Source organism: Aptenodytes forsteri, unplaced genomic scaffold (assembly GCF_000699145.1).
Source record: "Aptenodytes forsteri isolate BGI_AS27 unplaced genomic scaffold, ASM69914v1 Scaffold262, whole genome shotgun sequence".
In the NCBI taxonomy this organism is placed as follows: domain Eukaryota; kingdom Metazoa; phylum Chordata; class Aves; order Sphenisciformes; family Spheniscidae; genus Aptenodytes; species Aptenodytes forsteri.
Genome location: NW_008795710.1, coordinates 667,068 through 694,079, shown reverse-complemented (window position 1 = coordinate 694,079; position 27,012 = coordinate 667,068). Strand labels below are relative to the sequence as shown.

At 40.0% G+C, this 27,012-nt stretch overlaps 1 protein-coding gene across 1 annotated transcript in view; it reads left to right on the top strand.

The window, feature by feature from the left end:
• Positions 1-24,430, top strand: part of PDZRN3 (PDZ domain containing ring finger 3) — a 34,183-nt gene extending 9,753 nt beyond the window's left edge. Inside the window, exons 2-8 of the mRNA XM_009283370.2 lie at positions 7,167-7,417; positions 9,907-9,994; positions 17,665-17,763; positions 18,647-18,709; positions 19,584-19,685; positions 20,751-20,867; positions 21,829-24,430. Of these exons, the coding sequence (XP_009281645.1) occupies positions 7,167-7,417; positions 9,907-9,994; positions 17,665-17,763; positions 18,647-18,709; positions 19,584-19,685; positions 20,751-20,867; positions 21,829-23,379 (2,271 nt within the window). The 3' untranslated portion in view covers positions 23,380-24,430. The remainder of the gene's footprint in view (positions 1-7,166; positions 7,418-9,906; positions 9,995-17,664; positions 17,764-18,646; positions 18,710-19,583; positions 19,686-20,750; positions 20,868-21,828) is intronic.
• Positions 24,431-27,012: the final 2,582 nt, after the last annotated feature.

Sequence of the window (27,012 nt, the reverse complement as noted above, 5' to 3'; positions counted from 1 at the left end):
TCCTCTTCCCCCCCCCCCCCCCCCCCCCCCCCCCCCCTTTTGGCGCCCCCTCCCCCCCCCCCCCCCCCTCTTCTGACTGCAAGTGGGAAACTGGGAATCAGTTTGAGGAACATCTTTCGTGTGTAAATAAGCCAGGTGTGTAAATTCTGCTATCACAGGAAAAGAGAAAGAACAAGTACCGGGTTTTCCATAGGCAGCATATCAGAGGGAAAAGAAAATAAGAATTGGTGGTAACCAGGAGGAAATTTTGTCTATGTAAACAAGCAGCACATTTTGATATACCTGAAAGCTCCCAACTTATGTCTGCCATCAACAAAGTGGCAATTAGTTAGTCTTCTCTACCTACCCAGAAAAATAAAACATGTAAATAACTTACCTTGCTAAATAATTAAATGGCAGCTACTGATAAAATGACATTTATGTGATAGCACAACTGTGTACAGTCTTATCAAAATATCTTCCTCATACCTCAAACAAAAATAAGAACATGTTTTCTAGTAACAGAGTACAATTCTGTCATCTCAGTCATGGCTGCAACTCCTGTTGACTTGCTCAGGAGGTCCAGCCTTGTCCTCGCAGTGTGAAGGCTGGAGGGTTCCCAGCCTCCAGACCTCAGGAAGCTTTGGCCTGGAATTAGCATCTAAACAGTGGCAGTTGGCTCAGGAATTGCTGGAGGATACCACACCTCTCAGTAGAATAATTGTTAGAGTAGAAGCACGTATGTATGGTATAAATGTGAGAAAATCTGTCTTCACAAAAGGTATTTCACTGTGATACGTATCCAGAATTAATAGAGGAGGAAGGAGATTTCAACAGGAGGGATGCCAAACGCCTCGCACAGCTCTGACAGAGGAAGAAGCCGTTGTATATCTAACACCTTACACACTTGCAGCACCGTAAAATTATATGGAAAGCCATGTCTTAGCTAGGTAGTGCAAATTCTTCACAAGCCTAAAAAGACATGAGGGTTTTTTTCCTATTTTTCTCCCTTTTCTTCTTGTTGATTCGCCCATCACTGATTCATTCTTTCTCCTTCTCTAGTGGCCACGTGTACTGTAGCATCCTGTACTCTACTCTAGTGGCCACGTGTACTGTAGCATCCTATACTCTAATATATATGCATCCAACTTTAGATGCTGCAGGTTCATAGAATGTTGCAGCTGACAAGCTACTTAATAAGTAGTTACCAAAGCAAGAACAATTTGAAAACAGTCTCAAGAATGCCCTTGGGTCTTACCAAGGCTACACTCAGCAAGATCCTACTGCCTGTTTTTACTCTTTTACTCCAAGGTAGCACTCAAACTTTTCCAGCCTTTTTCACAGCTCTTAGAAGTTTGATCTTGAAGTATAGTCACATTGTATATCTCCTTTCACAGCTCCTAATTGTCATGAGCTGTTCTTCAGCAGTTTCACCTGATGTTTAGGGTTCAACAGTGAAGTTCATCTGTTGCTTCCTTTTTCAGCCAGATACAGCATAGATTGCCATCTTTTTTTTTTTCATTAATTCCTGTTTATTTTTCTCACCATTTACTTCTTGGAAATAGGAATTAATGAAAGCCCCAAGATTGAAATGAGAGTTTAGGGCATCCTTTCCATTTATTTGTTTGGTGGGACCCTCCGTTTGGATTTGTATCATGCCCTCCCCTGTTATACCTTGTTGAATCATCTCTTTTTCTGAATTACAAGTATACATCACGTTTTACCTTAATTGACCATGACAGCATTTTCCTTTTCCTTTCCATTATCAGAGTTTGGCCATGCCAATTGAATGCTGATGGCATTCTTGGCTTCGTAACATCTTGCTTTGCTCTTGTACTCATCTCTGTTTCGGTCAGAGCCTGAACTAAGGCATTGCAAAGGCAAAACTCCCCACTGACTTTAGTGAGCATCAAATCAAGCTCAAGCGACTATTTTATTTTCATTCCAAGTATTAAAAGAAAACTTCAGGAGACACCGACCTCCCAGACAGGATTATGCCACGTTTATCTATAGATTTCTTGCTGCCTTTACAATGTAGATTTTAGGTAGCGTGCTCTCTGCAGCCTACTTTTGTGCAAAAGAATATAACATGCAGTATATACTATAAATACTATTCTATTTCATAATCATTACATAATTTATATTTTAAAAAAAAATCAAGCATCCCTTCCTTATTTACTGTATGGTCTTAATTCAGAGTATTTATCTCTGTGTCTCACGCAGTTGCTAAGGCTACTATCTGGCTCCACCACAAATTTCATCAAGGTCCATTCAGTTCAGTTTAACTACATCCATGTCAGTCTAACTACAGCCTTCTCCATATTCAATATATTTCCAATGCAAAGAAGGTCCAAAAGCTAAGCATTTCAACATTTCAGACAAGTTAATTTATCCATCTTTTTTGCCATGAAAGATCCCATTGTCTCTGCCACATGGCATGTAAGGTTCTACAGAAATTATGCATATTTGTAGGTTTTGGCAGTCTTCTGAAGCATTCATATGCATGGAATTTTTTTTCTTCTGTGTTATTTCAGATGTAACTATTTATAAGGAAGAATTTTGCTGAGCACAATTCAGCAGTCCATAAAGTCTACTATTATAGAGCCACTTTTTTTTTTTTTTTTTTTTTTTTTTTTAAAACAAAGTGAGGTTGTACAGATATATTTATTGGCTTTTAAGCCCTGGGAATAATTGTTTGTCAATTGTGACAAATTTTCCAGATAGAAACTAAACATCTTAAACAATATCATCTATTTGCTGAAGTTTCAGAAGGACTCAATATGAGCCACAAGTACTAATTCTACACGGATACCAGAAATCAGGCCACTGAGGTCATCCCACTATGTTTTTCTTCTGCATCATTTTTGTGCTACTAAAAAAACCAATACCTGCTACTTTTTCTAGACAAAAAAGCAATTTAGCACTGTTATACACAAGCAGACTTGAGAATTACTAGTTTTCATTAGCCAAATACTGTCGCATTCCCATCCTCGTGTCCCTTCAACGGAAAATGATATTGATGTGTTGGGATGGGAAATAGTAAAAAGAAGTAAATACAAACTATTCGCTGCTCGGTATTTACCACATAATGTGGCAGTTACCGCAGGTTTTTAAGGGCCCAGGTTCAGACAGTGTAATTTCCCTGCTGTAAATCACTTTAAAGCATGTTTTTGCATCATTGCATATTTTTCCACCATTCCACATTCAGAATCTAAATGGTTAACAGTGATAGCTCTGTGCAACCCGTTAACACTTATTTTGTTAGCGCAGTTCTGAACACATCTAATAGGGCAGCAGTCCACCACATTGGCCAAGACTGCCGATCCAAACAGAAACCTGCAGAGCTAAAAGGATTCCACCCAGGTTGAGTTCAGGAATCAGTCTCTTGTAAGAAATCCACAGACTGAACCTGGAACCATTCATCACGTGAACGGCTACTGTCCGGAGAATTGTTTGCCTAATATGATGTGGGTGCTGCCATATTTCATAGAATTATTAACTTCTAAAGACAAAATCCCTGACCATATTTTAGCAGTGCATTACGAAACCCATAACAACAACGGTACCGTGAGTTATGCTTTCATTTCACTATAATCATTGCCATCTTATCAAACCCATGATATAAAATTGTATATACATCAAATACAAATCCCCTTTTAGAGTTATTTATTTACCATGCTCTGCAGAAACCTAGTATTCTGAAATGTCCCGAGTGGAGGTTGTTGAATACAAATACCCAGTGAAATGCTCAATTCTGACTTGGATCCAGCAATACAAGATGAAAGGTTCTAGCAGAGCAGCCCTGATGCCATTACTTACAGCACTTTTAATGTCCCTGCCCCCAGGTCTTCTCTAGCCCCTCTGTTGGGGCTACCCTTGTACCAAATGAAGCAGAGCAAGATGAGCACGTTCTGTGGTGCCTGCTGCCGGAGAGGGACCCCGGCAGCGGCAGCCTCACAGCCTGCAGTAGGCAAGCCTACGGAATGCTGAGTCCCAACCAAAAGCCAAATGCCAGAAAGTCACAAAGCTTTTCTCCAGAAGGTCCCCTTTGCAGGAGGAGAGGTTTTGGGTTAAAGTTTAGCTGTCTCTTCTCCCAAATTCTAAGATCTGGTCTCACGTCCTTCTGCCTTGCTATGCAGCACTTTATTCCTGCGTTACCAGCTTGTAGAAAAACATAGTCGGGATACTACTTGGAAATAATTCCTGTAGTAACAATTTATGATACAGTCCAGCTACCGCCTGTTCCCTGCATGATATCAACCTGACTTTGAAGTTATGATTATTTGTATTAAAAAAAAAATATGAAAGCACAAAAGGGATGCCAGTGCACAGATCTGCAGAAATAAAATGTCCTAAGGAACCTAAAGTAAAATGCAGGCCTGTACTAAACTGTAACCCAAGTTCATTACAGTATTGGGGAATAAACTGGAAAGCTATCCTTTGCATGGTTTTACCAGTTTTTAGCATAAAGATGTAGAAAGCAGCTCACATGAAGAGTTTCCTGCTCAAGAGTTATTCTGAGCACATTTCTGAAAACCATTAGACTCGCTGCAATTTAGATTGCTTGTTGGATTTAGTTGTACAAAAAAAAAAATTAGGATGCGCACAGTAAAATGTGCAACATTTAATTTGCAGCAAATAATAAAACTCGAACCATAATCAGCATTTCCTTTTTCCAGAGAAAACATTACACTGAACTTAATTTTACAGCTGTACAAATTGTTTTAAAGTAATCTGCTCAATTGGGCGAGTTAATGATATTTAATTTGACCAGGCCAAACTTTACATGCTATGCATTACTGTGAGCAATTGTGGTCAATACAAGTGTTTGTGTAACGTAAATGTAATGCTAACACCTTCCATTCTCAGCTGGCTTCACAAAAAACCTGGTGTCATCGCCTCTCTAAGATAAACCAAAGATGACAGCGTAATAAGTGTTATGTGCACAAGGTAATTCAGCAGGAATTTAGCCTTTTCAATCGATTCTGCACTTGAGTTAACCCTCTTTATTATCACCCAGCTTTTTGCTGCGGGCAATACGTTAAGTATGGGCTAAATTCAGTTACTGTGCTGAGTAATGTTACCTGTTCAGTTGCCCCACTTACTTTAATGGGACTAAACATGGTATAGCACAGTGTGAACTAAGTGCTATCTGATATAAGCAGAGATATCAGAATCCAGATGTATATTTTAGAGTTTTCAATCACATTCAAGAAGCTAATGTGGCAGAGTCACCACATTCATATACATTTCAGACATGTACAAAAATGATTAAATGACAAAGTAGTAGCCACCACTAATACCTGAGGCTAGACACTATTGCATTTATGTCCAAATCAAGGCAATTCATTATTTTTATGCCTTAGAAAAAATATGCTACTCTTCCATACACTTTCATGCAGAAGGCAACAGTTTCCACTGTGCAACTCATACCTCTGATTACGGATGCAGTAATGCAGTTTATCAAGCGAATAGCTGTCTGATTGGAAAGAGTACAGTGTAAAACATCATTCATAAAGAAAATACATAAACAAAGTATGCTCCTTGGTGAGAAGGACTGCTGCGATAGAGGGTCCTCACTGTCAGTGCTAGTAGCATCTTCAAATCTCGAACTGCAGTTTATCTCTACATGTCAGCCAACACTTGCCCCACCAGTCCAAAGAACGTGATAACAATTATACAATAGCATGATACTTTAGGACTGTAATTTCATTATACAGCTTTCACTAACACATTGCTCTGGGCAGCTTCTCTTTAATTGTTTCTTTTCATCTGTATTAAAATTCCAACAGTTTGCAGGTTAAAAGAGGATAAAAACTTGATGGAGTTACCAGTGGTTCCCACCATGTCTGTAACACAGTTCTTTGCATATGAGCCCACAGATCTTTTGGATTTGCAGTCGTCTCAATAAACAGGCCAAATTTCACAAGAAATCTCCATCTTGGGCTGGAAACAGCAGGAAGCGGGCACGCATTCAGTCTTTTCACCACAGTTGCCTTTTTTCAGTTCATCCCACACTGTTCATTGTGTTTAGCTCCCTTAAAATTACAATCCAGGCAGAGACACGCAGAAACATTAAAATTTCTCACAAACCAAAACTCAAAACGAGAATTATGGTTTTGCAGCTTCATAAAAATTCTGAGAAATACAACCTCATCTCTTTCACAGCCCCTGGGTAGACTTAGATACTTATGGAAGAATTCATTAGAAACCATGTGAGGAAGGAAGCTAAGCATGAGTGAAACGCAAAGCCAGAGTGGGCTGGAAGTGCTCAAGACCTCTCTCTGGATCAGGAAGGACACCTCTGCTTGCCCAAGATTTGAAACTGTAAACCTTGTACTAAAATTGAATGCCTCATCTTGGTTTGGCTGCTGTGAACAGGAGCTTCACTACTCCTTTGAGAAAGGAGGGCTCTGTGTTCAAATTCTCTCCTCAGACCCCCACCTTCCATGGCCTGGCATGTCTAGTAATGGTAGTTCTCGGTGGGGTCTCTCAGTCACGTTTAGTAAAGGTGTTCTGTTATGTATAAGTATTCACTCAACCAGGAGATAAATGGCGGTGAGATCTGGGCATGGGAAATGACCAAGCTACACAGACAAAAAGTTATTTGGAAAAAAAGCCCATGATTGTTTTTTCCTTATTATTTCCATTCACTATCCCAGTATGATATCCATGCCCATCCCTAAAATGCAGTTTTTTATTGCAGTGGACTGGGTACCACCATCGTGTTTCATCTGAAAAATTGTTAATCAGACACAAATACATAGTTTTGTAATTTCAGATCTTGTCCCAGTAGTTCTGTTCAGCAAAAAGGTTAAAAGATTAAAAAACAAACAAACAAAAACTAGAGAAATTACAGGAGAATCAATAACTTGTTCTGTTTGAACAAGGGCTGAGGGATTTCTAATCTGCAAGAAACAAATGGGATGCTGGTTTGTAGTTCAGCTCAAAGAGCGAGCCCAGTAAAATCTAACTATCAAAATAAAAAGCAGAGCACAGGATTTGTAAAGTTACTGTAGTGAATGGGGAAAATTAGATGCATAACATTGCATAAATAGTTCCTAGATACTTGCTGTATATACCTTTAGATAGAAGCTGAGTCTTTTAAATTAACAGCCAAAACCAACAAAGATGTCCTCCACTTTCTGACTGTTTCTCTCATTGCTTTGCTTGCTTTCTTCCCGCAGGTCAATGGGAAGGATTTATCTAAAGCGACACACGAGCAGGCAGTGGAAGCATTCAAAACGGCCAAGGAGCCCATTGTGGTGCAGGTCCTGAGAAGAACTCCACGCACCAAGGTCTTCACTCCTCACGACTCTCAGCTGGTAGATGTGGGCACACAGACAGATATCACTTTTGAACACATCATGGCTCTAAGCAAGATGGGCTCACCTACTCCACCCGTCTCTGTGCTAGACCCATACCTCCTACCTGAAGAGTAAGTAACAGTTTGTGAAGCCCTTGAAAATCCTTGCATTCCTTAATGTAGCGTGTTAGAAGTAGTTCACAAACTCATCTTTACTTGCTGGTGAACCTGTACTCCCAGAAGTGGCCAGGATTCATACACCATTAGCCATAACTCAAAACATTTTCATTTTTCTACACACTAGCAAGCCATTACTCACATGAGTAATGCCACTGAGTCACAACATGGCCTCATAAAGCTCATTTTTCGCTGGCATTTGATGGATAAAGTTATTGCTTCTTGTAATTCCTCTCACTGCCTCTTTGGGTTGCTTATGTTTTAACTTTGTTTTTTATGGCTGCCATAAATTGTGTAATGCTAAGAGCTGCTACATTCTGTTCCAGTGTATTAATTACTTTATTATAACCCTGCAGCAACGTTACTCAAATAAATTATTTTCTAGGACTAAAATTACTTACCAGTGCTGTCACGGATGTTTTAGAATCAAACTTTAATTATTGTTAATGGTAGTTTGATGCTTTTGTACTTACAAATAAAAATGACAATTATCTCCTGGCACACACACACCACGCCCTCACACGCTGTACAAGAGGAAAACGGCTCCCCAAGGAACCCATGCAAATTGCCTGTCATCTTGCCACGCATCTCCACAAGGGAAAAAGTAATAGAAAGGATTCTGAACGTCTCAGTTGCTGTGTATGAGAGACCGTGATCTGGTCAATCCACAGCAATACCTGGTTTTGAGATGATCCTGTACACGGTGAGAGGCAGCGCTAGTGTGCACATGTCCTGGCTGTGCAGTACAGCTCTGGAAGGGGAACCCCACAGAGAGCCTGAGCTGTGAACATCGGCACACAAACACACCCCGGCGCACCTCTCCGAACATCCCTGTCAGCGCTCCTGGGAAAGAGTTTGACTACAACAGGCACCTGATCCTGTACTGCTCCTAAGTGACTTTCACAGCATGTTAACATTCACACATTCAGCCAGGAACTGGACTTCTGTGTGCAATGTCTGCTCCTTTCACGACTCTCGGTGCTGATTGCTTGAAAGATGGTTCCATCAGCTATTACTGCACGGCCATGTATTCCCAGCCCATTGAAAATTCAAGCACAGCTGCATGTTTTAGTGGAAACGTTTGACAAAAGGCTAGCTTTGAGCTTGTTTGCGGTGAACAAGCAGCAGGGCTTAGAGCCCTGTGGAGAGGACACACTTATTCCTAGAGCACCTACACTGCGTACCCCCCAAACACAATTGCAAGAGGGATTTCAATACCTGCGACTTCCCAACTGCAAAACCAAATACACGAGGAAAACGGCAAAGATTAATTTATAATGAACCATTTAGATTGCAACATGCCTGCATAATACCAGCTCAGTCCTATCAAGTAACTTCCTATTGCCCCTTAGTCGTTAGACATAGATTCCAACCGCTAGCGTCATCAGTGGCCTTACTTTGAGCTGTAGATGTTGGTCTTAACCACATAGCCTGCCTCACGGCTATCCCTACGTACAAGGGCAGCCAGTTAGCTATTCAAGTGTGCTGTCACCCAGCATGTGCAGAGTCATTTTTTCCTAATGCTTCCTGTAACTTCTCCAAATCCCATTCAAATTAATCCAGCCTGCGTATAACAACTTGGGTATCTCAGCCAATTAGCAGATGCTGTTACGTAAATAGCCTCACACTTAACAAAGAAACATGTCTGCAGTTAACAGAGAATTAAAGGGAGTTTACTTTCATTGCAGAAATAAAATTCCAGCATAGAAAAAAGCCATCACAAGAGCATTACACTGCTTACAACTTCCAAAGTATAGACAGTGAAACTGTCGGAGAGCTCAAGTTGTAAAAACCAGCATGCCAATAGTGAATGGCCATGTGAAGAGCGGTGTGTATTTAAATAGTATTTAAATCATTATGCACAGCCTGTTGCATTCAAATCAATCAATAGAATGCTGTTGATCCAAATAGTTGGGTGGCAAATTATTTTTATAATACTTAGCAATCTGATACAATTTTGGGTCTTTAAGGCAAAGTAAAAATACCAATCAGGCAAGAATGATTTTACTTGCACGTCTGCAAATAACCAGAGCTTATAAAGTAAATAATCTAGTATTCCCTCTCATCCTGAATCCTGGCAAATATCTGCCCACTTAGCTGTCACCTAGTACCCCTTACCCTACTTTGCCGCTATTCTCTCTGTGTATTTTTTCCCCAAGTCAGCTTTACAGTTGGAGAAAAATCATTAATAAATACTAAGACTCCTTACAAGTCTCTCATTCATCATCAGCTGCCAAATGTCTTAGATTCCTCTTATAATACATGTAATTTTTGTTTAATACATTTATTGGTGTAAATGGTATAGTCCATATAATTAACCACGTGCAACTTCTTGGTTTGTTCGTCCATCAATGTTCACAATGACTTGCTATAAGCTTGGAATGGATTAATATGCTAACTAGAGTACTGAGTGCTGTCCTAAAATACACCTTTTTTTTTTCCAGCCATCCATCAGTGCATGAATACTATGACCCAAATGACTACATGGGAGGAATTCATCAGGAAATGGACCGAGATGAGTTGGAATTAGAGGTACTTAGTCTGTCTTTAGTAACTATTTCATTTACTGAAAGTTTAACATGTGCATATCATGGTCTTTATATTGTATATAAAGTGAAAAGACATTTCAAAGCAGTTACTTGTAATAACATTGCTTATTAGTTACTTTGCAGGTTGCAAACCTTACTGATACCTTTAACAGTGTATTTAACTCTGTGCCATGGACTGATGAGCCAGATCTTCAGCTAACAAATTAACATAAATAATGAAGTCATTGATTCCATTAATTAAATTCTGTATAACTATGCTGATTTAGACTATCTGAAAATCTGAAAGACTTGGCAAGTTTGCTGAGTGGCAGGACCTGTTCCATGTAGTCACAGTAAAAATGTATGAGTTTCCCTTAAATATTCCCCAGCTGAGAAACAGATGTTCTTGATCATATAATTTAGAAGTATTTTAAGTTTACAAGACAAGACCAGAATAGATATGCCACTATACTAAGCTGTTCCTCCCTTTTTCGTTCCTGAAAAGTTACATGTGTATACATATAAAATTATAGATAATAAAAGTTGAACCAGTCACAAAGGTATGCAAGTCCATTTTCCTGCCAAATCTTTAAAAATCACTTTTGGTTTCATTACTTGTATACCCCATCAGAAGTTCATCTTCAGTATTCTCATTCTTAATTTTAATAACCTGCTCCCAACCATTCCGATTACAGCACATAAATTGTGGGCCTTAGTTCTGCAAGACACTTAAGCAGTACTGACCCACTGAAGTGTTTTTAATTATTTGTAATAAATAGCAGTAAAATATCTCAATACTACTAAATACTGCCAGCGATGTCTGACCCAGCTAATCCATTCGAGATTATCAGTAGGTGAATAGTTTACTCTTAGCTTGCTTGCACTTCTGATTTCTTAGATCCTGGTCCTGCTAACGCTTATTTGTCCAAGCAGCAATGCTGACCTGTCTGTAGCTGTGTTTAAATCAGTGGTAGAATTATCAACAGCTTCAATGGGAGCAGAGTTCAGTCGTTCTATGAGCACAAAATTGTTCCCGTCTATAAAAGTGTTTGCAGGATCAAGGACTAAAACCCCATAAAAAATTTGCAAGCTGTTCTCAAATTCTGCAGATCTGGTAGTAATTCATCTCTGTATACAAACGCAAATCAAAGTCAGGATAAAATCAAAGTGCCAGTAAAACAAATGCTGTTTAGCAGACTTCAAGGCCTCGCTTTTCAAACAAGTGCCTTTTTTTTTTCTTAAATAAAAACAAATACAATATAGATTTCCGTCTTAAGGGAAAACATAGAACAAATTAGTATTTTCTGCCAGTGTCTTTTCAAAAATCTATCTTTTAGGAAATCTAATATTGTGGATAAATTATATTGCTTCCATTAGAAGGTCAACCAGTTGAGCTGAAAACAGTTTAAACACATGCACTTCAGTAGCCAGACGTTAATATGCCTTAAATCACAACATTAATAATTTTGACATTGATATAGTGCTTGATGGCAAAAGGTGATCAGCTCGGTAACACAGGGAGATGAACATTAGAAAAGTCTCTGTAGCCTAATAGTATTTCTTAAAAACCACTAAAGATTCTTGTTCAAATCGTAGAGACTATGATCAATGGTAAGGTCAAAGTGCTAACAGGGACTCAACTGGCTAGTTGCTTTTTTGTTTGCCTTTTGATAGATACGTTTTAAAAGACCACAAAGGCACTGTTTCATTGACTGCAGCGGGAATGTCTGAAGTAAGAAAGCCATCAAGTCAGCCTTCTGGGCTTCTATGTCCATAAAATGTGCTTTGAATTTAAATCTCAAGCTCCTCATCTAAACTTTTATGGTCTATAACTGACTGGTTAGTGATTTGTAACAAGTAAACAAGACAAAAAACAGTGAAATACCCAAGTTCACAACAAGCTTCTAATGTAAATATCCATAGGAAGGAATTTATGCTGGCAGTATTGCCAAGACGCCAAAATTGTGTTCTCAGTTTTATCTCTCAACATTTATCTTAAAATTGATGACTCAGAGGTAACTGCCATATATTCCCTACTACAAAAATAAATAAATACCATTTCTTTTCTTTTGAAGTTTACATGCCACAAGGAAAGAGGGACTAAATCCTGAACTACTATATTATTATAAATTAAAAGGAAATACATTCTTCACAGAGGCCCAGCCAGAAGTCATTTCAGGTTCATAAAGGAAGAATAATGTCACTCCAGGATTCCCCAGCAGCGTTATGCATTAATATGTTGATTCAAACAAGTCTGTCCAACTGTCAGACACGCAGCCCAAGTGAGGGCTTTTTCAGTGTGTTAATTTTCTCAGATTACAAAGAAGAACATTCTACATGAAGAGGGCTTGTTCTCTCATATCTGACTTTCTGTCTTTACCCTTTTCTATATGCAACTTGTACGTAGGTCTCATTTTATTTCTGAGTAGAGAACAGAACTGAACTCAGCTGAATGGCTAGTTGAGACTAAGTATAGCTTGGAGATTAAAAATTACACGAAATGTTAGCTAACTGCTAAGAAATCTCCTTCTGATACTCTCAACTCAATCTTGGACAGAAGCGAATTCTTCACTTCAAAAGACCGAAGAAGGACAACAGATTCATTCACATAGCTTTTTGCCATCCCAGCACACAGCTCGCAGAGTGTTCACGACACAAAACCACAACATCTGATCAGCAAATAATGAACACACTGAGCACCCAAATCCATGCTTCAAAATTTGAAATTAATACTTCAGTGCTTTTAGGAAACCATAAATAAAAGCTGAGTACCAGGGTTTCGAGCTCTCCCCTTTATTCTACTTTCCTACTTTGGTTGAGAGTTTTCTTCCATTTCTCCAATAACCTATTTGCAAGGGAGGGGAGGAGGCGAGAAGTAACTATTGGAACATGAGAATCAGTAGGCTTCATCGCAGGCGCTCTGCAATTTTTATTCCATCCTGGTTGTAAAGCATTTGAAAGCATCTTTTATGTGAATATATTTCTTCTCAGTGGAAAACTCCTGCTCTGCAGGGAGTTGCGCTGATCAGGAGCTTCTCAAGGCATTAGTATGTCTCTGAATACAAAAGACTTCAGCCCTAGCAGTCCTGCTCCAGCAGTGATTGAAAATGTAAAGGTTTAAAAAGCAGTACCTTCCCTTCAGCCTCACAACTGTACTTTCTAAAGACAAGTATTTGTATATTCTTTGTTTGGAACAAATCCAAATGTGGTAAAACATTTCAACTTGCTGACAAGCTAATACTGAAAGGTTGTCCGCCCTTAGCTCTCTGGAGGACTTCAACCTGGCCTTAACACCTCTTACTGCATGAGAAAGGTATTAATCGTGGACCACTGGCCATCTGCTTGGCAAAGAGCCTGGGCATCCTTCAAGTTACCCTAAACCCCTTTTCATCAGGGTGAGAAGCACTTTTCTTCAGCCTTCCCCGGCACCACTGATGACTTAAGCTAGTCCAGTCTCTGTGGTCCATCAAAGAATTACCACCGTAGAGCTGGGCTGGCACAGAAACCTCCAGGTAGATTTTTACTTGTTCTCTAGGGCAAAGAATCTTGGAAAGAAAACCTGTCTTATAAAATTTTCTTCTCTGAAAAGGGGTGGGGTTTTTGCTTTTTACCTATGTTGAAAGCCACATTTATGTGAAAAGACAAATGTAAAGATCACCTTCTTTAGCTTCAAGACAGCAAGAACAAGATTTTTTTTTTTCCTCCTGCTGTACCAGGGTCAGTTGCCAAAAGGTAGTGAGGCAGCCTCACACAGTATAAAAGGAAATAGTTCTTTATATTTATTTCCCTGACATTCTTTTCTGGGTGAAAGCTATTAACGGAATAGCAAAATACTGGGCCCTGCTGGTCAGTTATGTCAGAAGTCAGTACAGAAAAAAAAAACCCACCGCTTTTTACAGAGAGGCACAAAAGGACAGAGTACTTATCATGCAAGCTTTGGGTAATGCTTTCTGAACATCTGAATTTTTTTTACCCATCGTTGTCCTCTCATTTCAGATTTCTACTGCTCATTTCTGTCTTGTTAGAGAAAGGACTTTGATTTTTATAAATTTGCAGGCAGGTCATAATTTTAAATCAGCAGTGCAATAATTCAATAATCTGTTGAAAATGAAGGATCTTTTGAGCTTATAGAGGTTAATTTACTATTATCACTTACTCCTAATTCATTATTATGAGCAGTGGCAGGTGTAATGTCATAGTGCATGTTCATTTCTTCATATCTTGCTACAAATGCCATATGGATTTTGGTAACTAGCTCTTTGAGCCCTCCTTGGCTCTACGTTTGATACGGAGCCAATAATCTTTCAGACGGTTCTCTTGTGCAGACTCTGTTTTGAAATAGCATACAAAAACTTCCCTTGAACATCTCTCGAAATGTCACTTTTACTTGATCTAAAGAAGCAGATTTTAGTTATCTGTGTGTGTAAAAGTTGTATCTTAGATGAAATTTTTACATCATATTAACACAGCCTCGACATTACCACACTCTGTGCATACCACCATTGTCTGCTAACTAATTTCTGCAGATCTAGGCCAGGTGTTGAATACTTCAATGTCTCCCTTCTGCAGCGTAGGTGGCTGATACATTTCATATGATTTTATACAGAGTTCATGACAAGAGTATCCAAGCCCCAGTTGAGCACTAAATATTCTTTCATCTCAAGACCACGCAGTACACCAGACTAATCTGAAAGAGCACGCGTCTAGCAGGGTCTCTGGAAGCAGTCCAGCTGCTGCTGTGCACGCAGCGGCTGCCATCTGCAGCGGGAGCGCAGAACACTGCGGGCTCGCAGGATCGGGCCCCTAGGCTCTCCAGAAGTGCAATGCTGAAGGCAGAGGAGTAAGAAACGGCAAGTCCGGTGGCATTGCAAGCACGTGAACTTACACCTTCAAAGTTCTCTAGGTACATATGAATTCCTAGAGTTTAATTAATTCCTGGTACAATTACACAAGCTACCATAATTACCTGTACTTGGAGGTACCAATTTTCTGTTCTTTTTTTTCCTTTACATGCATCTGTGCATTACACAGACTCTACTCTGAGCATGGGAAATAATCTTTGCTTTGAAGACTCTGGAGTTAGTTCTTCAACTCCAGCTGGAATTGCACACTTTTCTCTCTCAAATATTTCAAACCTTTATGATTATATTAAAACTTTATTGATGCAAAGACCCACAAGAAAGCAGCTGTTCCTATCTTTAAGTACACAAAATTATCATATTTGGGTAGCATCAAACCCACTTACTCTTTTCCTATGAAGGACTAGAGGGATTGTACCCAAGGGTAAGTCTGTCAACTAATTACTCATAAAAATTCAGATTCTAAACACCTGCTCTAAGAACTTTTTTTTGCTTTAGCCTTTTGGTGCTTTATTTGAGAGCGTGTTTTTAAACAATGTATATCTGTTTTCCTTTTAAAATATATAATGTTTAATTTAAAAGATGATTTATTACCTTCTAGTATATCACAGGTGATTTCTTGGATGGTGCGTTTTAAACCTAAACCCATCCTTATTTTTTAATTATAATAATACACTTCATAGTTATATTACGTTGGAAAAACACCTATTGCTATTCAAAACATGCAGCAGGTAAGAATGAAACTAATAGCTTGCTCCCTCCTCTCCTTCCACTCCAAAAGGTGCTGGCAAGTGTTTATTGTTACATAGGACCTATTTAAATAATGGCCAAAATCACCATGCTTTTTTGTTTGTTTGTTTTGTGGGGATTTTTTTTAGCATTATATATATTTTTCATTTACCAGTATGACAAACAGTATGATAAGCTACAGCAGTAGTTTCTTGCCACTATTTCATTGCCACATTGTCAAATGAGTAAACTATATAAAAACTTTCCTCAAGACATGAAATCTTTTTGTTAAAGTATGCAGGAAATACAGGAATCATTCTAGGCCTGAATTAGGCCCAATGCACAAATTCCCACCTCATCCCCGGTTCACACCATGATTAAATGCAGAATAAACGCATTGCAGCGGCATCCCCAAGGATCAAATGAGAACAGAATCGAATCCACTTTGTCTCGTCTTTTCTTCTGAAGAATTTCCATCTCCTCTCTAGAAAGCCCCAAAAGCTTTAGAAATCTGAAAAAAACCCGCCACTATTAAAGCATTGTGTTCAAAACTTTTACGTAACAAAAGAGGGAGAAAAAGAGCAGCAGTTCACCATGGATACTATTGATTGAAACCATTTAAAAATACCATCTGAAATGTCACTGACATTTACAGCTACTTTTCTTTTAAAAAAAAAAATTACACATGTTTACAAGTAAATAACATGAGATTGCTGATCTTGGCAGCTGTCATCTAGACATGCCAATAAATTATTCATATCAGCTTGTTTTATTGTCTTGCCCCTTACAAATGGCACAGCGCAGGTCAAAACAGAGAGACGTTCAGAAATAACGAGTCGTGTTATCAGGACTTTTCCACTGGAACAGATGTGTCCAAGCACAAGCGCGCGGTTCGGGGTCTGCCCTTGGGCTGGGACAGCCCTTGGATCCCGCATGGGCCGTGCCGTCTTTCTCTGCCTGGTCCCACTCTTTCCCTTCGCAGCAGTGGGGCTCGAGCCCCATAGCCGCCTCCTCCATCCTGCCTGGCGTTAGCTGCAGCGAAGTGGGACCTTTCAAAGCCTCGCTCACCTCCAAGCACTCTTCTAAGGGAAGTAAAAAACACAACTACGGTTGCTATTACACCTCTGACCTATGAAGAAAGATCCTTCCTCCCTACGGCAGCATCCTCAGGACCAACACAGTGGTCGCAATAAGCTGGTTAAGCGTGTTAGGCTCCCCAGGGTCCTTAAGGCTCCCGGGACGTCCCTCAGAATCAAGGTGGCAGAGCTGAAAGATGCTACATGGATGGTCCCACTGACTGCGCAGCAGCCAGGAGCATCCCACAGCTTGTGGGTAGCCCCGTGGATTTTACAACCCTTTATACCAACCAGTGTCACAGAGCAGCAACAAACGTAGGAAAAAAAATAACCCACATGAAATCCTCGTGGCAAAAAAGCATAGAGGAAGAACATACATTTTTAAGATGGCTTAAATGTCTCCAAGACTAATAAGACCACCAAAGAGCCCTAGAATGATAAACCATGACCTGCTGAAACCAAACCCTTACAAGATATTGAAGTGCTTATTATATTTCTATTACCAATACCGAATGCTTTGCTGACAATATATTGATCTTCAGTCACGCTTTCGGGAAATTTATTACATCATTTCATGAAAATTACACAAGTTAAGGTAATAGAGTATTATATTTTTCTCTAAAAAGCCAGAAAATTTCCCTGCTTATAAGGAAATATATATCAGCTGTGGCAAATATTGAAATCATACTTCATAAGTATTTTAGCACTTGAAGTCTTACCACTAGATGAAATATAGGCAATTTTTCTTCTTTAAGATCAATAAAAGGTCCGTTTTCAAAATTACTTCATATTGATTGAAGGGTCAAAAATGCCCCAGGTATTGATTGTCTGCGTATAATCACGTTTTGCTCAGTAAGTTAACCTCGTCTACAAGTGAAATGAAAAGAGATCCACTATATCACTTAAGCAAAATATTTTCATTGTATTTGAAAAATTGCTTCTATCAGTCACCAGTGTCTCACTGAATGTATTTTCTTTTCCTTTTTCTTTTTTTTTTTTTTAAACCTCAGGAAGTAGATTTACATAGAGGGAACAGCCCGGCAAAGCTTGGTCTTACTGTATGTTACAGAACGGATGATGAAGATGACATGGGTATTTATGTGAGTGAGGTAAGATTGAGCTGATAAGGTACAATTTGTCTTTTAAACTGCAGTGTTGGGCACTGAAGACATTTGTCTTCTGTTTGTACCATGTTGGAAAAACAGCCAGAATGCAGTAATTGGAAGAAATCTAATTATTTTTCCTTTTCTCCAAACTGAGTGAAATCCTGCATCCATTGAAGTCAAACTTTGTTATATTAACATTTAACGTTCATTTTTCCCCTAACACTGTCTCAGCATTCAATTTCAGATTTTCAAAGTATTTTTAACATATTCCCGCTTTAATTTTTGTTCTCAATTATTCCAGAAACAATGTAAATGAAAAAAAAAAAAGCCACCCACACACATTTTTATTTGCAAAGATTTGGGGCCCGTTTGTCTCTCTTTGCCTCCTTTCATGAAATAAGTAGCATTTTATACATAGTCTTTTTATCATGCAGATCAATTTCAAATTAGGAGCAGCAGTTTGGGGAAAGAAACTCATAACTAAACCTAAAATCTTCCATTAAAATGCATCACTTTAGACATAATCCTTCCCGTTCTGTATGCAAAAACTGGTTCTACTCAGAACTGAGTTGTAAAGCAAAATGTTAAATTATGGAGGTAACTTGATATCATGCAAATATGATAAGCCTACATGCTCTGAAGACACATCTCAGGAAGAAATGTTTTGGTGTTGACTTGGTCATTTTAATTTGCATTTCTCTTTGTCTGACATAAGCAAGGAAAAGTCCTGTAATCACTAAGCGAGACGTAACCACCACAGATATAGCAGCAATGACAGACACACTGGCTTACAGTATCAATCATATTACCAATACTGGGTTTACAACAGGAAGTAAATACTGAGGTCTCAAACCTCCAAAGCACTCACAGTTCTCTTACTTTGTAGATTGATCCCAACAGTATTGCTGCAAAAGACGGTCGACTCCGAGAAGGGGATCGCATTATTCAGGTACGTGTTTAAATGGTTGAAAGACTGCTAACAAACTAATCTGCTACAATGCCTTTATTTCAGTATAATTTTTTACAAATCATTCCCTTCAGACTGGTATTCATATGCTTCCTTTTAATTTTCTGAGGATATTTCCCTTTCCTCTGCCATATTCTCAGTCAGATTTTGATAGTCCTGGCCAGGTAAAGCCCTGTATTGGCCCTACTCTGCAGGCTAAGCGTTTTGTCAGCAGATGTCATCTGTTCCCTGCACATGTTCTGATACACTCCCACTTTTAAGTCTTCCTCCTACCACAGAAACCCTCTATTTTGGCCCGAGTAATTATTCCTCTTTGCAGAATCTCTCCGGGCAGCCCTATTTATTCACAGGGATGTTAGTTCAGCAGGCTGAACACCCACTGCTCTGTGCCCGAATGAGTTGTCTTCCGAGTGCAACAATCCTACACCATAGGGGCTTTGTCAGAAGTGGTCTGTCTTCTGCACAGACACTAACACGAGTAGAGGTCCACATCCCATTCAGTCTCCGGGAGCAGCATCCACAGCCTCACCTGTCCCACACAAGGATGTTCCTGTTCCTTTCCACCCACCAGACCTGATGTTACGATTCTGCTCCTGTCCAACTCTCCTCCTCCAGTTTCTGTCCTCATAACAAGGCTCTGCACATCACAGAGAAGTATGGAACAGCTTCACGTGTCCAGACCAACACACTTGCCCAACACTTACCTGAACAACATGGTCGGAGATGTGAATGGAGACTGTGCCTGGCCTGTGCTGCGCTGGGATCTATCCAGCCATTGCAATTCTGTAGAGCTCATCTCAGCAGCATTTAAGTATCCCTATGAAAGGATTTCATTCTGTTGCTCTTTTCTTTAAAGATCAATGGCATAGAGGTACAGAACCGAGAAGAAGCTGTGGCACTTCTCACCAGCGAAGAGAGCAAGAATATCTCCTTACTTGTTGCAAGACCAGAAATTCAGGTACTGTAGCAGCAACAAAACCCCCCTCTCGAGTCTTAATTAAGAGAGTTACTGTTTTGTAGAAAGCCGTTAGCATCTTTTGAAGAATTTTAAGCCTACCTAAATCCACCAAATCCACCTAAAACCATATATACTTATACAGTTTGACTGGACATATATACAGTCTAAAATAATCGAATTCAGCAGTCACAGTACTTATAGCTATATTTTATATTAAAGTTCAATTTATAAGACGTTCAGGGATTTATATGCTGCAATGTTATTACAAACATCAGTGCAAGGTATTATGGATGGTTTCAAGCCATAGCTTTAAAGAACATACTGAACTCTAATTCCTACAGCTATTGATTATTCATTCATTAAAACACCTGTTATTTGGCCCTTTATACACCATCTCTTAATGTAGTTAAATACTGTCAAGAAGCATCCTCAGCTGTACTAAAAGGTTGAACCAGATCCCTTTGTAGAGCAGGGATTAGCACAACAAAGATGTTGAACAAACAGCCATGAGTACTATTGTTTGATCTGTCTCTGCTCCTCGAGAGCAACCCTTGCCAACGCACCTGCAGACACAGGGTCAGGCTCACAGCTATCCTGTTAGCCTAGATGTTTCTGATCTTTCCCTTGGGGGTAAGCGAGGCTGGGAGTAAAAAAGTCTTACAGACCCCTAGCAAGCATTTTTCCCTCTGGCCCTTGGTGCTGCCTCGCAAGTGATGTGTTCAAGTGTTGGGCTCTGGAGTGTTTTTATACATCCTAATCAAGTCGTGCACAAACCAAAACAGCGCCAACTCTTACTAGTATTTCCATGGATGAAAAGGCTGGTTTTGTTTCATATATAAAGGGCTGTTGGAAATAAAACCATGCTGCTGGAGATGGAGGTAGGACAGTCAATACCTGCACTTAGGACACGGAGATGCGTGCTCCTTCCCAGGACACAGCGGCACTGTCACAGGAAGGAATCTCCTAAGATTTCCCAATCACTTTCCACAAAGAAGGCACATAATTTATGTCAGTCTTCATTCTTTTGACAACATTTGGTTTGATTTTCCCTCCCTTTTCACATAGCTGGATGAAGGATGGATGGATGATGACAGAAATGATTTTCTGGATGACTTGCACATGGACATGTTAGAGGAACAGCACCACCAGGCAATGCAATTTACTGCCAGCATGCTTCAGCAGGTACTGCCATTCTGTTGTGCAACGGTGTCAAAGCTTCACATTGCACTCAATATTCCAATACTGAGCTTGACTGAATACACTTAGTGTCTTGAATGACGATCAAGGCAAAAGGACTTTCTGTAAAATCAAGATATTACATGACTATCCACAAACTTCATCTGGGGGACCAAAATGTTTCCAAATGTTACCTTTTTTATTTTGCCCCTTACAAGAACACGATCACAGAAAATGAAATAGAAATCCACCATTCTGGCTGTGGTCACTGAGGGAAGTACAAGCTAGGTGTATAATAGATACAGCAGACAGAGACCTAACTTACAAAATTTCCTATTTGATATGCATGCACATACTGAAAACAGCCTGCCTCCTGAACCCTTAAAATCTGAATGGAGAACTCGGGCAAATGACTGAAATAAGGTCGATATATGAAAGAAAGGCAAAGAAAAAGTTTTTACATAGCAAAGTTTATGCAGGGCCACAGATTTGGGCCTGTATTCCCTGTCGTTCTGCCATGATTAATGCAACCATACAAGTTCATGAATAGATTTTCAGTTTTTGTCTAGCGGGTTTTTTTCCCCTAAGTTTTCTATAACTCTACATCCTCTGTGGGAGCCACATTTTCTGAAGGGACGTATTCTCACTTTGGCACCGCAGTAGAACCAGATACTTTTGTGCACCCTAGGTGGGAGAAGAAACAATTTGAAAATGTGACTTCTACCATTGTTGCTATATAACTGAAAAGCAGACCTCAAGTTGTGAAAAGGTCATCCACAGCATGCTGGGTTTTCAGTCACCATTTCTATGAGTTCTTGTTAATATTCTTTCCATGCAAGTAAGAGACAAAGATGCAGAAATTGTAACAGGTGACAGATTAAGAAAACTATGAAAAGATAAACACCCTGAAATATTTTATATGTCCTTGCAATAACTTCTCTTTCTGTCTTTTCATTTTTGCTGTTAGAAGAAGCATGAGGAAGATGGAGGTACCACAGATACAGCCACTATTTTATCTAACCAGCACGAGAAGGACAGTGGTGTGGGGCGCACAGACGACAGCACTCGCAACGATGAGAGCTCCGAGCAGGAAAACAACGCGGATGATCACACCACCTCCTCCAACACTTTAGGGAGCCAGAAGAAGCTGACATACAGTCATGACACTCTAGGAAGTGGCGATATGCAGTTCAGCAATGAATCATTTATCTCGGCCGACTGCACAGACGTCGACTTCCTTGGCATCCCTGTAGACGAATGCGAACGATTCCGGGAACTGCTGGAACTGAAGTGCCAGGTGAAGTCTGCCAGCCCTTACAGTCTGTATTATCATAACAGCATGCTGGATATGAGCAAAAGCGACCAAGAAAGTGTTGACAGAGAGCTGGAGATGCTGAATGAGGAGCTGCGCAATATTGAGCTAGAGTGCTTGAATATTGTGAGAGCCCATAAAATGCAGCAGCTGAAAGATCAGTACCGGGAGCCCTGGATGCTACATAACAGCGGGTTCCGCAACTATAACACAAGCATCGATGTTCGCAGGCACGAGCTCTCAGACATTACGGAGCTCCCTGAGAAGTCTGACAAGGATAGCTCGAGTGCATATAACACAGGCGAAAGCTGCCGAAGCACACCACTCACACTGGAGATTTCCCCTGACAATTCGCTGCGCAGAACTGCAGAAGGCATTAACTGTCAAGGTAATGAGGGGGCAGTGGCATATAATGTCTCCCAAAAGAATTTATTTGCTAGCTCAGAAAGTCATGAATCCAGCACTGATAAATGCCATGCCTCTGCTAAAGATCCTGACCTTGGCAAGCAGCTGGAAAGCAAGGAGAGAAAAGCCAGTGATGGAAGCAAAAGCCCTACTCATGGTCAAAAGCCTTCTGGCTCCTACGTCTCCCCGTACCATCACTCTCCATATAAGCATGCTCATATTCCTGCCCACGCACAGCACTATCAGAGCTACATGCAGCTGATCCAACAGAAGTCAGCGGTGGAGTATGCACAGAGCCAAATGAGTCTGGTGAGTATGTGCAAAGACTTTAATTCAAGCCAGAGTGAACCGAGAATGGAGTGGAAAGTCAAGGTCAGAAGCGATGGGACCCGCTACATTACAAAGAGGCCGGTCAGGGACAGGCTGCTGAGAGAACGTGCCATAAAGATTAAGGAGGAGCGCAGTGGTATGACTACCGATGATGATGCCATAAGTGAAATGAAGATGGGCCGTTACTGGAGCAAGGAAGAGCGGAAGCAGCATTTAGTGAAAGCGAAGGAGCAGAGGAGGAGGCGTGAGTTTATGATGCAGAGCAGGTTAGATTGCTTAAAGGAACAGCAAGGTGCAGAAGAAAAGAAAGAGATGAATATCATTGAACTGAGCCACAAAAAAATGATGAAGAAGAGAAATAAAAAAATATTTGACAATTGGATGACAATCCAAGAACTGCTAACCCATGGAACAAAGTCACCAGACGGCACACGGGTGTACAATTCCTTCCTGTCAGTGACTACTGTATAATCACCATTGCTAAATTATGTACATAAAACACTACCATTGGGGTAGAAATCAATGCCTCGTTCAATGTGGCAAGATTTTTGTATATAAGATACAGTCATCGAGTTTATAGTTCAAATACTGAACTCTACAACTGTGGGTGCCAGGATCTCCATTATGAAGTGGGGAAGAAGCTTGCCCATCTCCTTCAAAGGCAATATTAGCAGTGCTTTTTGGAATACTGATTGTACTTTTTTTACTTGTTACCTTTTACATGAAGTGTTTAAGTATCAGAAATGTATTAACCATACTTACACAGGTAATTTGCTTAAACTATATTCATATTAAAAGGTACCCATGCTTTTCTTTACCTAAAAAAAAAAAAGCAAAAAACCCACAAGAGCAACTGCACATGTATTTTTTGTGAAACCATATTTTGTGATATTATTTTGCTGTTGTTCACTTCTACACAGAGTGCTGTTTATCAATATTTAGCTCAAGGTTTAAACTCAGAATTAGAGTCATTCTCTTGTAATATTTAACATTTATCAAACAGCAGTTTTAGAGTTATGCTCAACATTTAAATATTTTTCTTTTTAGGGTTTCTGAAGACAGTATATAGGTTTCATCTGAAAAGCCTGAAGCAAAGTACAGTATACTGCAGCTTTAAAGGATTTTAAAGCATGTTTGCAAATGTTGCAACCTGTTGAAAAAAATGTGCATGTACAGCTAATTTGTTTATATAAGACAGTTTGTGGAATTTGAAAAGGCCATGGTAGTAACTGTTTGCTTTATAGATTTGAATGTATTGAATTATAAAAGCAGTTTCATGAAATCATCATTAGCTACAAACGTTAACAAGTACAATGAAGTAAAATAAATTATTGTTTTATATTTCAAACTATTTTAAATTCTTTTGACTCCCTTCTGGTTTCACCACATAGAGTATTCTCCCCTCGAGTGTAGCTCCTGTGCTGCAGAACGGCCTGGACAGCCTACCGGAGTCACACCTAACAGAATAACCTGCGTCCTGACTTTGGGGGGAATTTGGATTGAGGTTTTCTTGAGGGACGGAGAGATGGAGGGAAGAGGCAAGAGGGAAGTACAAGGAGTATCAAGAGTAGAATCAAGCAATGCGTTATCTTCAACTCACAAGGCATTTAAGATGACCTGTAAGTGACAAAGAAATAGGACTTCTACTCTCCTGTTTTGCTTTGTTTTGTGGTTTCTTAGTAGTATATAAAACCCACCTGCAAACTTCAGCGTGGGTTTGCATTAAAAAAAGACAATACATGGATTAAAGCATATATAAAGCAAATAAATTTATAAATTAAAAGAAATGGTGAAAAAGACAAAAACTAAATGTCAATGAGGTATCACACTCTTTTTCTTGTTTTCTATTTCTAATTAAAAATTCAGCTATAAATTGGAATATTCCGCTGGATTAAGTAACAGACTCATTATGAATACCTCCCTGATTCTCCGTCCCCTCTCCCTCTTCCCTTGCCCCCACAGAAAACTTGCTCCCAAACCCTTCTAAGTTTTTGTTCTGGACTCTTCTGTCATAACTATACAGAGCAAACATTATAGTCTTAATGATGGAAGTGAAAAGCTGGAAGGGGAGAGATTAATAGCTTCTCGGTGCCTCTTGTCTGTTATCAAGAAGCAAACAACAGATTTGTTTGGGGGTTTTTCCACTCCCTTTGTGGACTAGCACTGAATTAGCATTGAATGCATGTCTACCATATTCCACAGTAAACTCTTTTACATACCCGAAAACGCGTCTTCAGCCCATGTAAATTGTCGCTGCCCCTTGAAATCTGGCACTCATGTCAATAAGCCTCTGTAAATTTATCTTCAAACGGTATTTTCCTTTGGGATAAAGCACTAGTCCTACTGGAGCCTATGAAAGATCTTCTATTGACTTTGTTAGAGCCAGGATTTCAGCTGACATACTACCAGCCATGATCATCACGAGTGGTACAGTAGGAAAAAATACATGATTTTTTGTACAACTGTACAACAATACATGTTGTACAAATACAACACACTGCCTTCAACATAAGACTCTTGCTATCTCTGTCTCGAATCTGCTTTACTCCGAGTTCATGTTCTGTTCATCCCAGTTGCAGGTGGGATGCAAAACACTGCCTCTCCTAAAGTTCAGCAATTCAGATGCACAGGCAGAGCTATGATTATTGTGGAATCACAATCCTTAAACCAGGCATGAAAAGACAGTTAAGCCATCTTTAGTCTACCTGGAAATACCAGAGTAAGATTTGAAATGCTCTAACGAGGAAGAAATATCATCAAGGTGTTCCTCAAAAATAGGCTCCTTTGGAATAACGTCACAGGTAGTGGTTCCTTTAGGCATCAGTTATATAAATGCTGAGGATTGTATGCATGTGTGTAACAGCAGAAACGTATTTGGGAATTCAAGTGTGATGTGTAGAAATTACACCAAAGCATCAACAGTATAAAGTTTACATTCTTTAAGATGTTGAAATAAAGTTATTGGCCAAGAATTATTCTCACACCTTTTGAGTTTTTCCTCAGTAAACGTTTGTTGTTATTTTGCTCAGTTAAAAATCACCTCTCTCCTTTAGTATTATGATTTATTAACTAGCATCAGTTCACAGAATCCATCAGTTATCCTGGAAATCCGGGCAAAAGCTTTGCAAACTGCAGATTTTCCTTTTCCTTTCTCAGTTATCTTACCACGCACCCTTTTTCATTGCCTTATCGAAGTACTTAATGTGGTGTTGAAAAGGGGGATTTTGGGTCTTGTTATTGCTTGCAAGGAAACACTGGAAATTACCATAATGTTAGTCCAAACCTGACCTCATTACAGTGAAATGAATCAGACTAGAAAGCAGCCTTTGATGCCTAAGAGGAAATATTTCATCCAACAGCTTTTCTAAAAATCACATTATAGTACATACCCCAGTGCTTAAAAGATAACAACTGAAATTGTTGTTCTGGTTGCCTACAGAACATCTCATGCAAGAAATCTCCATGCAACAGTGGAGACTGCGTCTCCTGTCTTACTACAGGCTTTACCTGAAACCCAACGCTCTCCACCAACTGCTGCACATCCCTGCAGAGCAGCAGAGCCATCCTCACAGCCCGGGCACGGGGTCCTGTCCCACAGCAAGATGCTGACTCAATGTGGTGGGTTGACCCTGGCTGGACACTCAACTTCAACCCCAGTTACTCAGACTCCTGCAGGGATCAGCACTGGGAGAGATGTGCTCCTTCCGTTGGGGAGGCTCACTCCAAGTGTGTTTTTGAAGTTCATTTAAACCTGGAAGGAGCTAAAGGGAACGTCACTCACCTGAAAGTATAAATCTTCGTTTCCATCCTCCTCCTTTTCCCTTCCTCCTCAGCCACTTTACCGAGTGTAAATCTCAAGCTTGGGTGATAACTGAGCCCAGAATAGTACATACGCAGGGAGAGATCCTAAACACACAAAGGGGGAACAGGCAATTGCCAGGCAGCCCGAGAGGTTTTACCAGAGCCTCTCACAGAGCCCGTGTGTGCAGCTCCCCGGAGGCTCTCACGCAGCCGTTACTCATTCCGACTGCCCCACACCCTGTCTCCGCTTTTGCCGTGGTAGCAGTACGACACGGTTACAGACCAACACCTCAGTCCCCGTCC